We start from the raw sequence: 12484 nt of genomic DNA on the forward strand, positions 1-12484 counted from the left end.
GTAGGAAAGCAGTACCCCCCTTTTTCTGTGCTTGCTCAAGAGACTCTAATATTTCTGGGCCATCACCTGCAGCATGTTCCCACCAAAGAAGACCTCTGCAGAAGTTAGAAGATCCACCTTGTAGAGCTTGCCTAATGAAGGTGTTAGCTGTAGACCAAGTGGCTGCTTTGCAGCTTTCCAAAGTGGACGCACTTGCTTGTTCCGCTCTGGTGATTAAGTATGTCATCAGATGCACCTTGATTTCTTATGGGACAGGAACCTCTGATTTTAGGCTTCCACAATACATAGTCTAATCCACCTAGCGATGGAAGACTTGCTCTGAGTCCCTGGCATTTTGGGTGGAAGGACATAAATAGGGAGAGATTTTCAACACTCTTTTGGTGACTAAGGTGTCCCACACCTTTTCAGTTGGATGTTGTGATTTTGGACAGAATGAAGGATGCACAACCTCTTAGGAAGTGGTGGGACGAGGCACTTACCGTAGGAAGAAAGGATTCTGGTGTGCTGAACGCCACCTTGTCCTCTTGGAGCATGAGGTAAGGCTCCTGTACAGATAAGGCTGCCAGCTCCAACACTTGCCTGGGGGACATGCCAGCTACTAAGAAACCAATCTTAATGGTTAAATAAAAGGATGACCCTGAAGTCAGAGGCTCAAAGGGATGACTAGTCAGGGCCCTCAAAACTGGAGGAAGGTCCCATTTTAAAAAGAGAGGCCTGACCACTTGTCTGGCTAATTGTACTGCTCAAAGGAATGGAATTACCTGTGGATTGTCTGCCAGGGAGCCCAAGAATCCTGCAGATTGCATGCTACTAAGGGTAGACACCTGACATACATTTAGTGCTGGACTGAAGGCCTCTGTCTATGCCTTCTTGAAGAAAGTCCAGAATGGTTGGAATTCCTGGATTTCTGGGGTTTGCATTGTACTCTTTGGCACCAGTAGTTGAATCTGGACCAGAAATAGGAGTATGCTCTTAATGTCAATACTCAGCTAGACAAAAGCAGTATCTTAATAACTATGGAGTACAGACTGAATCCTTCTAGTGCTTCCCTCTGGGCAGCCAGGCTGTTAGTTGAAGCCGTTTTGGTTGCAGGTGAAAGAGATGACCTTGTGAGAGGATGTCCGGTCTCCATGGACACTGGAGTGGGGGCTCCAGGGTCATCTCTGTCAGGTCTGAGAAGCAAGGACTCCTAGGCCAATAAGGCGTTATCAGTAGTAGAAAAGGTGGAAACACGTAAAGTAGGCTCTGTGGCCAACTATGCAATAAGGCATCTGTCTCCATGGATCTGGGGTCTGCCTTCATTGTGAAGTATGTTGGCTATTTTGTATTCGTACAATTTGGAAACAGGTTGATTGAAGGGGGGCCAAATGTCCGAAGGATGAAATCAAAAACCTCCTGATTCAGGTACCACTCAGAGTTGTTGACCCTGACCTGAATCAGTGGCCCTGTGCACTGCTGACTGTGATGGGGCTCTGATCAGGATGTTGCCCAGGAAAGGGTGCAGATGAATCCCCTGCAATCTGAGTTTGGCTATTACCACCTACAACCTCTTTGGGTGGGAGGACAGGGTGGGCTGAATGGGAGTGTTGAGAATCGATAATGTTTCCTGCCATAGATGAACCTCAAAAGTCTGCAGTGGCATGGTCTGATGGGGATGTAGAGATTTCATCTGCTATATTTACTGAAGTCAATAAGTCCCCCTAGAGCATGGATGACACCACAGATGCCAGGATCTCCAACCAGAACTTCATTGTCTTCATCACTTGTGGAGTCTTTTGAGGTTGGGAATGGCTCTGATACCCACTGTGTGCTTCTGTACAATGAAGACGATGGAGTAGAACCCAGAGAATCTTTCTTCTGAGGGAACACACACTATCACTCCCACATCCAAAAGATATTTTGTTCTGTATCAGGCCGTGTGGTTTTTGGCATTGTAGGAGCTGGGTGACTGGAAGAAGATCAGACGGGATGGAGTCCACAGCTCAAGGAAGTATCCCCTGGCTCACTGTTTCCCTGACCCACTTGTCTGTGGTCAATGAAAACCCTTCCATGAGGAAATGGGAAATCCTGCCCACCAGCTCCAACTCAGGGTAGAGGCCTATGCGATCTTTATCATTAAGTGGATTTTGGGGGGTGGGCCTGAGGTCCCTCTGGACTTCCCCCAGACCTCAGCTCTACTGTTTTTCCTCAGAAAATCTGTTGCCTCTGTGCTGGTACCTCTGTGAAGATGAGGAGAGAAAGCAGCACCTCTCTGTGAAGGCCTATCTATATTCTCTCCTGAGGGCCTTTAGTGGGGAAGGGAGAGACTGTTTTGTCACACTGCCAGCCTCCATCTTTTCTCCAGAAAAGGAGGGAGCCTGTGAATTTGGCTGAGCACAGGACGTGTTTAGAGTGAGTATTCACCTTCCAGGGTCAGAGCCATAGCTGGTGCCTGGCTACTGAGCCAGAAGCCATGGCTCAGGTTGAGAATCTCATTGCATCCATTGAGGCATCAGCTACAAATGTGATTGCTAGGGAGACTTTTTTTTTTTTTTTTTTTTTTTTAAAGTGGAGCCAAAGTCAGGGTGATCTCTATCCTTGAGGCTGTGAGATCTTCCAGCCAGGAAAGAGATGCTCCTGCAAAGCAGGTAGCTGCCAGGGATGCTCAGAGGGTGGAGGAGGAGGTTTCAAAGCCCTTTTTGAGAGTGGCCTCCATCTTTCTGTATGTAGGGTTCTTAGGGTAGAACTCGCCTTCTGAGCGAATAACCGTATCGCTAGGGAGGGAGGTTACAGTGGCATCAACGTTTGGTGTCTCAGCAACGGAACCCTTTGACTGCTGAATGTTACAGAGCCTGAGGTCACTCTCGCTAATAGCTTGCCCTTATCAGGCTTGTCTATTCATTCCTAATCGGTTCCTCAAGGAGGAAGAAGGGGTATTGCAGCCTGAGGGAAGGATTTTGAGGAGAGAAATTTGAGGCTTACTCTCAGGAGCCTGCTCAGGTTTCACAGCCAGACAGTTCACCTTTCATCAGTGGGGGGTGAGGGGGAGAGAGAAGATGTAGAGGAATCGAAGGACTAGTATCTCTGGATATTTTTGTACATCTTTTCTTTCCCTTATATTTAACCTTTAATAGGGCACTTTGGGAGTATAGAAGTTCTGCTGTGGCTTTGGTAAGACCTTTTTTTGGTTTGCCTTCCTTTAGGCCTCTCGAGAGGTCTGCCTCAGAATCTTCCCACTGCTCCCATTCCCCCCCCCCCCCAGGATTGCAGGGGAGAGGACATCCTTGTTCTTGGGAGGGAAGGAGGGAGGCAGGCTGATTAGAAGCCCTATTTCGTTCCTCAGGGTGCACAGGACCCACTTTAAGATGTGGCAGAGTGGGGGAGACAGGTGGTTGTGCAAGTCTCTCTTCTTTGTTCTGCAGGGATTCCCTGGGACTTACTTGACTCGAGTGGTCACGGTCCTCCTCGCTTTTGGAGCCTCTTCCTCCTCCACACTGGGGTTCTTGGTCTTTTTTCCCCGGTGGGAGTTGCCACCTTGGTGGGTCGCGGACCTCTGCTTATCCAACCTGCAGCCCCAGGACCTAACACAGTTAGGCACTGACGACTGGGTGCAGGCTGGGCACAACTCACCCTCTGCTGAGCCTGGGAAGGCTGCCTCCCATGTAGAGAGAACTGGTTGAATTTGACCCAATGCTTTCTTGGCCATTCCGCCATGCTTGTAAGGGGCAAAGGAGCCAGCAGGGAAATGCTGCAGCGGAGGCTTAGGGAGTGTTAAATCCTTGAGGGGTTAACCGACCCCGGGAGGAAGAGGAAGGCTGAGAAGGAAGAACACTGCTCCCCACTGCCCAAAAAATGGGCAGAAAATTTAAAACAGAAGGAGTAAGGGTGGGAGCAAAAGGAACCACTGCTGTCGGCTGCTGTGGAGGCAGAGAATCTGGCCGCAAGCAGAAGCTGAGGGGGCCTGGCTATACATCAAAACTCTGTTCCGCCTCTGTGTGCTGCTGAGAGGAGAGCAGCCCAGGCGTCCAGAATTGTGGGAAATGCTGGGCTGCAGAAAATAAGCTGAGCCACAAAAATACCTTCACTAAAATGAAGGATTCTAAAAATGTACCAGCAAAACTTGTTGGCACACCTGACGAAGCAGTGTATAATTTCCAGTTTTACATGCACAGATGTGGGATTTTGCAGGCACCAATGGACGTGTTTGCAAATATCACAGGTGCATTTTTACAATTTACACGCATGCTGAAAATTAATCACAGAGGGTCTGACTTAAACTTTAAAAAGGAAGAAAGTTTGGAGTTAAAGCAGGAACTTCATTTATCCATCTTCTTTATATCTGTTTACTGAAGGTAGCTAAAAAGGGTGAGTGATCACTCATATCCTATAGATCACAATAGCAGGACACCCTGGGGTGTGTGGTAAACCTTGAGCCAGATAAACTTCAGTCAGTGAAAACAGTGGAGGAGGGCCCAGGGTAGCAGAAAGTCTCCTGGGGGTGGAGGAGAGGAGGCATTTCCAGTAACCCCGGTTGTGGCTGGGGAGGAAGTGGCATGATTAAGCTCATTCCCATTATAACCTCAGCCGGAGGAATTCCTTTGCAGCCTCTGCTGAACTTTAAATCTGCTGTCACCTGGGGCAGGCCCTAAGGAAAGGCAAAAGTGGAAATGCCACCTGCCCACCCTCACTGTGTACACGGAAAGGTTTATTCAAATTCAGGTGGCCTGTGCAGATAGAGCACAGCTGCAGAGCAGCCAAAACTATTATGTAAATGGTAGAACCAGGAAATTATTATTATTTACTATCTGTACTGCGGTAGTGCCTAGCAACTCTAGTCATGGACCAGGACCCCATTGTGCTAGGCATTGTGAAAACACAGAACAAATAGACAGTCCCTGCTCAACTTGATGTCACTGGCTTGTACAGACCCAAACCTGAAGTCTCTGTGTAATCCACCATTCAGTGTGTATTATGTGTCACATTCTGTGCCAGCTACAGGGCTGTCAAGCTGTCTTGCAGTGATTCAAGAGCCTGAGTACCAGCCTGAGGGCAGACTCTTAGGAAGCAGGGCACAACCCCAAATTGGTTGTGAGCAGGGCCGGCTTTAGCAGGTGCGGGGCCCCACGCCGGGACACGAATTGTCTCGCCCCCCCCCCCCCCGCCACAACTCCGCCCCGGCCCCGCCCTGACTCCGCCCCCTCCCTGTCCCATTGGATCCCTCCCCAAATCCCCGCCCTGGCCCCGCGTCTTCCCCAAGCACGCCGCATTCCTCCTCCTCAGTCCTCCCTCCCAGGCTTCCGCTGATCAGCTGTATGGTGGCGCAAGCGCTGGAGGGAGGTGGGAGAAGCAGGACGCAGCTTTTTTTTTTTTTTTCCCCGCTCCGCTGGCAGCCCTGGACGTTGCGGGGCCCTCTTAGGCGCGGGCCCCATTCCGGGGAATCGGCCGAATCGGCTTAAAGCCGGCCCTGGTTGTGAGTTCTATACTTAGATTTCACCAACCAATTATCAAGTGCATAAATGTCAATATTACCTTACAATATGGGATACAGCTGCTATAAGAGAGATTAATGCATGCAACAACTCACCAGCTTTCAATATAGTCTAAACACAGTCTGATAATTCTAATACCTATTTAACAATACTAACACACAGGTGAGCCAGACTGATTCCCACTGTGTATCTGTCAGTGTTCAGTTGAGACATGGGGATCTTGGCATGAGCTGGCACCTGGTCTGCCAGCCTCACATGGGCCTGCTGCAGCTGCCAGCTAGGTGACATAGTCCTTTAGCTCAAATCCTAAAGACTTATGCTCTTAACTTGGGGGGACCTGATTCAATCCTCAGCAATGACCAAGCTGATGGTCGGTCATTGCACTTAGGGAAAAATCCCTTCAGGATTCAAGCTGTCAGGAGTGAGGGGGTTTCATGCATTATACACCCTCTGGATTTGAAAGGAGTTTTGCCTGAGTAAGGGGTACACAATTGGATCCAAGCACATTCTGAAGTAGTTAGGAACACGAAATCTGGTTATTGCAACATTTCTCTTTCATCTGGTTTTCTCAGCTCTGTTTGACGAAACAAGTGATTTTTCTCTCCATATTTAACAGAGGGCTATAGAGGACCTACTGGACAAATAACTGGCCTTGCCTCTTTATTGCCTTGGTCAGGCTTTTGTTTTATTCTATCACCACAATAGGATTATGCTAAAACAGACTTTATTTATTCAGGGAGGTGCTGAAGTCAAAGAACCATGGAAATGTAGGGCCAGAAGGGATCTCTAGAGGCACTGAGGCAGGACCTAATGTATCTAAACCATCCCTGCCAGGTGTTTCTCTAACCTGTTCTTAAAATCCTCCAATGATGGGGATTCTCCAATCTCCTTTTGAAGCCTGTTCCAGTGTTTAACTACCCTTATAGTTAGAAAGCTTTTCAGAATATCTTTCCTAAATCTTCCTTGCTGCAGATTAAGACCGTTACTTCTTGTCCTGCCTTCGGTAGACATGGAGAGCAATTGATCACCACCCTATTTATAACAGCCCTTAACATATTTGAAGGCTGTTATCAGATCCCCCCTCAGTCTTCTTTTCTCAAGGCTAAACAATGCCCACTTTTTTTTTAACCTTTCCTCATAGTTCAGCTTTTCTAAACCTTTTGTTGGTTTTGTAGCTCTCTTCTGGACTCCCTCCAGTTTGTCCACATCTTTCCTAAAGTGTGGTGCCCAGAACTGGACAGAGTATGCCAGTAGAGGACTCCACCACAGCTGAGTAGAGTGGGACAATTACCAACTATGTTTTACCTACAACACTCCTGTTGATATCAGCCTTTTTTCTTGCAACTGCATCACATTGTTGACTTGTAATTGATCTGTGATCCTCTATAACCCCCAGATCCTTTTAGCAGTATTACTGCCTACCCAGTTATTTTCCATTTTGTAGTCATGCATTTGATTTTTTTCTTCCTAAGTGTAGTACTTTGCACTTATCTTTATTGGATTTCATCTTTTTTATTTCAGATCAATTCTCCATTTTGTCATAATTGTTTTGAATCCTAATCCTATCCTCCAAAGTGATTGCCATGTTTGTTTCAATATAGCAGAAATTGTAAAAGTGCAGCATTATCCTCTTTTAGCTGAGAAGAATATTTAAGACCAATTTTCCTAAAGATGGGATCCATGTGCCTGCAGATCTAATGGAAGAATTTGACCCTTAATTATATTAACAGGTCATCTTGAAGTGCTTGTTTCATGTTTTTTGACTGCTGTTCAAGAGACAATCTTTCTTATAATCTCAGCTGAACTTTTTTATACAATGTGAAGGCCTTAAGACTGCTTTCAGAGTTCCTTCTTTGTTCTCTGGGGCGGAGAGGAGAGCCGATGTGGTGGTTAGAGCATTACCTTAGGACTTTGGAGATGTCGGTTCTATTCCTTGCTCTCCCATAAACTTCCTTTGTGCCCAATTGCAAGTAAACTTAGCCTCCCTGTGCCTTAGTTCCTCATCTGGAAAACAGAGATAATAGTACTTCACAGGAGTGCTGTGAGGACAAATACACATTAGAATGTGAGGTGCTCAAATGCTACCATGATGTAAGTACCTCAGATAGATAGACTAAGGAACCCTGACTAAACACACACCCTGGAAAAAGCAGAGCTTTCCTAGATTATTCAGACTCTGAATGTTAGAAACTAAACAAAAGTCTAAATAGGAAAAAATATTGTTCAATATAGATTACCTGTTGTCAAGTCCCCTACTGAAAATAAGCTTCCACCTTGTGGTGGAAGAGTCAAAAAATTGTTCAGGTGTTTGTCAGGAACAAGGATTTGACTCTGGGGGATTGAAGGGAAAATATCCACCGATTTCAATGGAAGCAGAATAAGAGAGAGCCTTTTATACGTGCAACTACTGCATATGTAGTAGTTGATTTTATAAGATCACAGTCATATGGGATTGGTCCTGCTTTGAGCAGGGGGTTGGACTAGATGACCTCCTGAGGTCCCTTCCAACCCTAATCTTCTATGATTCTATGAGTCATATATATGAAATCAGAGCCTGTTGTAAAATGAATACACAGCATGATGACAGTCTTTATTAGTGTATATTAGAGTGCTGGTTTTAAGTTTACAGTAATAAATTTGTTAGTCTCTAAGGTGCCACAAGTACTCCTGTTCTTTTTTCTGAAATACTTGGGATTTTAATGAAGCCACATACCCTCAATACATAGAATTAAATATTTTTATTGAATCCCTGCACTAGAATTTGGCATTCACACCTCAAGTGACACAAAGAATTAGCGGAGATTAATGAAGCAGGGTGACCTTTAATTTTAGTACAAATATTGCGCCCCTTAAAATAGAATGGGTGAAATTCTGGCTCCTTTGAAGTAAATGAAGAAACTGCCATTGATTTCAATTGGGTGAAAATTGTATCCATATTCTCAGTGATATCATATTCCTTCCTCCTGCCCTTCCAAATGGTGGACATTCCGGAGTAGGATTTCAGCTTTAGGCACACACAGTTGGACAGGCAGATTTGCGGGCACACTAATTGAATATCTTTGCCTGCCCATGGCTTTGCAATTTGTGCACAAATATTAGATGTTTGCACTCATAAGTGAGGCAAGTACTTCAATGTAAGTACATAGTTGCCCATATCTAACGTTACAAATCTGGGTTCTTAAGGGGTTTTTTTTAATTAATTATTCTGTGTACTAATAACTTGCACTTTCAGAGCAAATGAAAGTCTCATGTTACTATCCACACATGCTATATAATGAGATTACTGCTTTATCTCATACTGAAAATATTAAATGAAATGAAAAATAAAAAATAAATAAATTGTAGGACCCAACTGAGAAGGTACACATAAAATGGTGTCAGATCTTCTTAGATTAATTTTGCCCCTCTTACACTCAGATTCTCCTAGATTTACTTACTTTACTTGCACATTCCCCACCTGTAGAGAGTCTAAGGAGTGTTAACTTATATAAGAAGGAACCAGTTAAAGATGTAAGGTGAAGTAGCCCCCAGCTTCTTTAACGTTCACTTTCTTCTGGCTCGTCACTGTGCAAAACAGACTGAGGGCCTGTCTACACAGTGAGTTAGTGTGCTGCAAGCCAGGGTGTGAATCAACAGCACACCACTTTGTTGCGCACTAACTTGCCACATAAACACCACAACAGTGCATTAAAAGTCCTGGAGTATGGCTTAGTGTGGAAAGCGCAGAGTTAGTACATGGGATTCACATAATGGCTGTCCATGAACTAACTCACCATGTATACAAGCTGTGATTTACAGTCACACTACTAATGCGTAAGGGAGTTTAAGTAGAGATTAAGGAGTTGCTGACTTTCAGGTAGACACACAAACTGTGTTGAAATTGTACAGATTGTTGTTGGGTAGAGAAATGTAGCTGGTGGGTTGAGTCATGAAAGTTTACCTCTTCCTGTACATATTTTTTCAGTGTTGAAATACATAGATTGCAGCACAAAGAGATGAGGTTTGGTTTTATTAGTGCACTTGTGTTAAGAATGGCATGTTTAGAAGGATACTTTATTTATATAACTTCAGTAAAAATTAAATAACACAGGCTTTTAAAGATTGCTACACCTGAATAAAATATTATTTTATCACTAAAGTTTATGTATTAAGAATATTCTACATTGATTCCATCAGAAAATATTCCTTTATCTTCCGTATCCATGTACTAATCTTTGTACATTGATATATGGGTAATTAGCATATTTCATGAAATCTCAGCACATACAGTTCAATACATCATATACTTATTTTATACCAAATTATTTCTCCAACTGATGCTGTTTGTACCTTTTTAATGTAGTTTAAAGCAGTGGTTCTTAAACTTGGGCTGCTGCTTGTTCAGGGTAAGCCCTTGGCAGGCCGGGCGGGTTTGTTTACCTGCCGCGTCCGCAGGTTCGGCCGATCACAGCTCCCACTGGCTGCGGTTCGCCGCTCCAGGCCAATGGGGGCTGTAGGAAGAGCGGCCAGCACATCCCTCGGCCCACGCCGCTTCCCGCCTGCCCCCATTGGCCTGGAGCGGCGAACCGCGGCCAGTGGGAGCCGCGATCAACCAAACCTGCAGATGCGGCAGGTAAACAAACCGGCCCAGCCCACCAGGGGCTTTCTCTGAACAAGCGGCGGCCCAAGTTTGGGAACCACTGGTTTAAAGGGTATTGAATTAAGGCAAAGCTCTATCTGGCCTTAATATAGGTTTGCAGGGAGGCTTGTTAGGACTTTCCCTTTATTCTTGGGCACTAACATACTTTTAAAGTAATTAAGGAAAGCAAAACAATCCCGCCCCCTCCCGGGCAACAGATCACCTGACAAGCAATAATGAGGTCTTAAACCTTCACCTGAGTGCTACAGTGTTGCACTCCTGAAACATAATTTTAAAAATGTATTTGGTCACACTGAAGGTTCTATTTCTGAATCATTTATAAGGGTTAATAAACGATTAATAACTGTTATAAACATCGAAGAGTCCTGTGGCACCTTATAGACTAACAGACATGTTGGAGCATAAGCTTTCATGGGTGAATACCCACTTCGTCAGACGCATGTGGTGGAAATTTCTAGAGGCAGGTATATATATGCAGGCCAGAATCAGTCTGGAGATAACGAGGTCAGTTCAATCAGGGAGGATGAGGCCCTCTTCTAGCAATTGAGGTGTGGAAACCAAGGGAGGAGAAACTTTTACAGATCCAGACTAACACAGCTACCCCTCTCATGTTATAAACATGTTACAGGTATGAGTAGTGTTCTTATAGGGACATAAGTTAAAGATGTGATTAGAAAGTTATAAGCAAGCTAGTGACTTGCTGAATTCTAGTTAGACATTCATTAAACTATCGATCATTTATTTACTTTTTATGAACTATTTATAAATGAAACCTTACTATAGAGAGTGGTTGCTTATTTTTAATTTGAGTTTTCAGGTAAATGACTTACACAAATAGAACATTGTGCATTAACAGACCCTCTCTCCATACATTGATATGTTTTATTGCAAAATATGGTATGATTATAGTACAAGTAATTTAATTGTGCTGTGTCTGGACACTTCTCACCAGGTTTATACCATTCATGAAGTCCAGCCTGGTTTCTGACCTCTCCTAACAGTCAGTGCGCTGTGCTGAATGAGTTCTGTGCCATAATAATCCCTTCCTTTTTAGGTTACTATAATAATAGTACAAAAGTGGCTGTGAAGACCCTGAAGCCTGGAACGATGTCTGTGCAAGCATTCATGGAGGAAGCCAACCTCATGAAAACACTTCAGCATGACAAGTTAGTGAGGCTGTATGCTGTAGTCAGCAAAGAGGAACCTATCTATATTATAACAGAATTCATGGCAAAAGGTGAGAGTTGTTGGACTCTGTGAGCACTTCTTAATTAAATGTCAAATCAACCTCTAGTAACAAAAAAGGGGAGAAATAATTGTGTTAATTTTACTTTTTTGTAGTGTTTATATTAAATGATCAAGTATCTAGCTTAAGAGAAGACAAGAGTTTTCATTTTATGCTCATGTTGTGTTTTAAGATGCGTCCTTTTAGAAATCTCTCAAGCACTCTAAAAATAGTTTAACAAATAATAAACATATCACTTATAATATCTTGATGACTTTGCGTTATGCATCCAATACTCATGTTTTCTGCCAAAGTGGGTGAATGCTTTGAACCATATGCTGCTATCCTGCAGTTAAATTCATGAAAAGTCCTGTCGATGGGCCCTACAGGAAGGACTTCTGTACCACGCTTTTATGAATAATTACTACACAGTGCTAGTCAGGGCTGCAGAATCAAATCCTGTGTAAATAGATATTTTAGTTGTATTTTACTACCAAAGGGCTCAGCTTTCTTTGAGTTAGACATGCTTTTTGTGACTTTTTAAAATTTTGCCATTGATAACTAGGTTGATAATTGTGGGCAACTTTGCTGATATTCCTTAGAACGGGAAAAAATCAGTCACTCAAATTAAAAAAACCCAAACCTTAAACAATGTTGAACTCGGGAGAAGCTTGACCTTTTAGTTTTGCACCACAGAAAGCTGCATAGCTGATCAACTCAGATATTGGATCAGCATTGTTGTTATAGCATGTAAAGAACCATATAACTAATTGTGGCCAACTTAAAAATATGTTAAAACAAAACAAAAAACCATGCAGAAGGTAGTGAGGCTGGCTATAGACTTATTAGTCTTTATTTTACTTGTGAACTGTGCTGACTTATTCTTTCTGCATTGAAACAGGCAGTCTGCTGGATTTTCTGAAGAGTGATGAAGGAAGTAAAGTACTGCTTCCAAAGCTAATTGACTTCTCAGCTCAGGTAAATGATTATATTATAAAGAACACTAAGAAGCATTTAGTGTCTTGGAGGCTGAACCTCATATCAGGCACTGTTGAAAAAATCTGTTGTTGTAACAGTGGTCTTCCAAGACTTTTTGGTATGACGTTTAGAGCTATTTTTGTGGGAGATAGAAAAAAGAATAGATATTTCACA

The 12484-nt window shown here is 43.7% G+C and overlaps 1 protein-coding gene across 1 annotated transcript in view; it reads left to right on the plus strand.

The window, feature by feature from the left end:
* The window catches only part of LYN (LYN proto-oncogene, Src family tyrosine kinase), a 94296-nt gene that overhangs the window by 48498 nt on the left and 33314 nt on the right, over positions 1-12484 (plus strand). The window contains exons 9-10 of the mRNA XM_024221359.3: positions 11162-11344; positions 12234-12310. Of these exons, the coding sequence (XP_024077127.1) occupies positions 11162-11344; positions 12234-12310 (260 nt within the window). The remainder of the gene's footprint in view (positions 1-11161; positions 11345-12233; positions 12311-12484) is intronic.

Source organism: Terrapene carolina, unplaced genomic scaffold (genome assembly GCF_002925995.2).
Source record: "Terrapene carolina triunguis isolate 2854851 unplaced genomic scaffold, T_m_triunguis-2.0 Scaffold58, whole genome shotgun sequence".
In the NCBI taxonomy this organism is placed as follows: domain Eukaryota; kingdom Metazoa; phylum Chordata; order Testudines; family Emydidae; genus Terrapene; species Terrapene triunguis.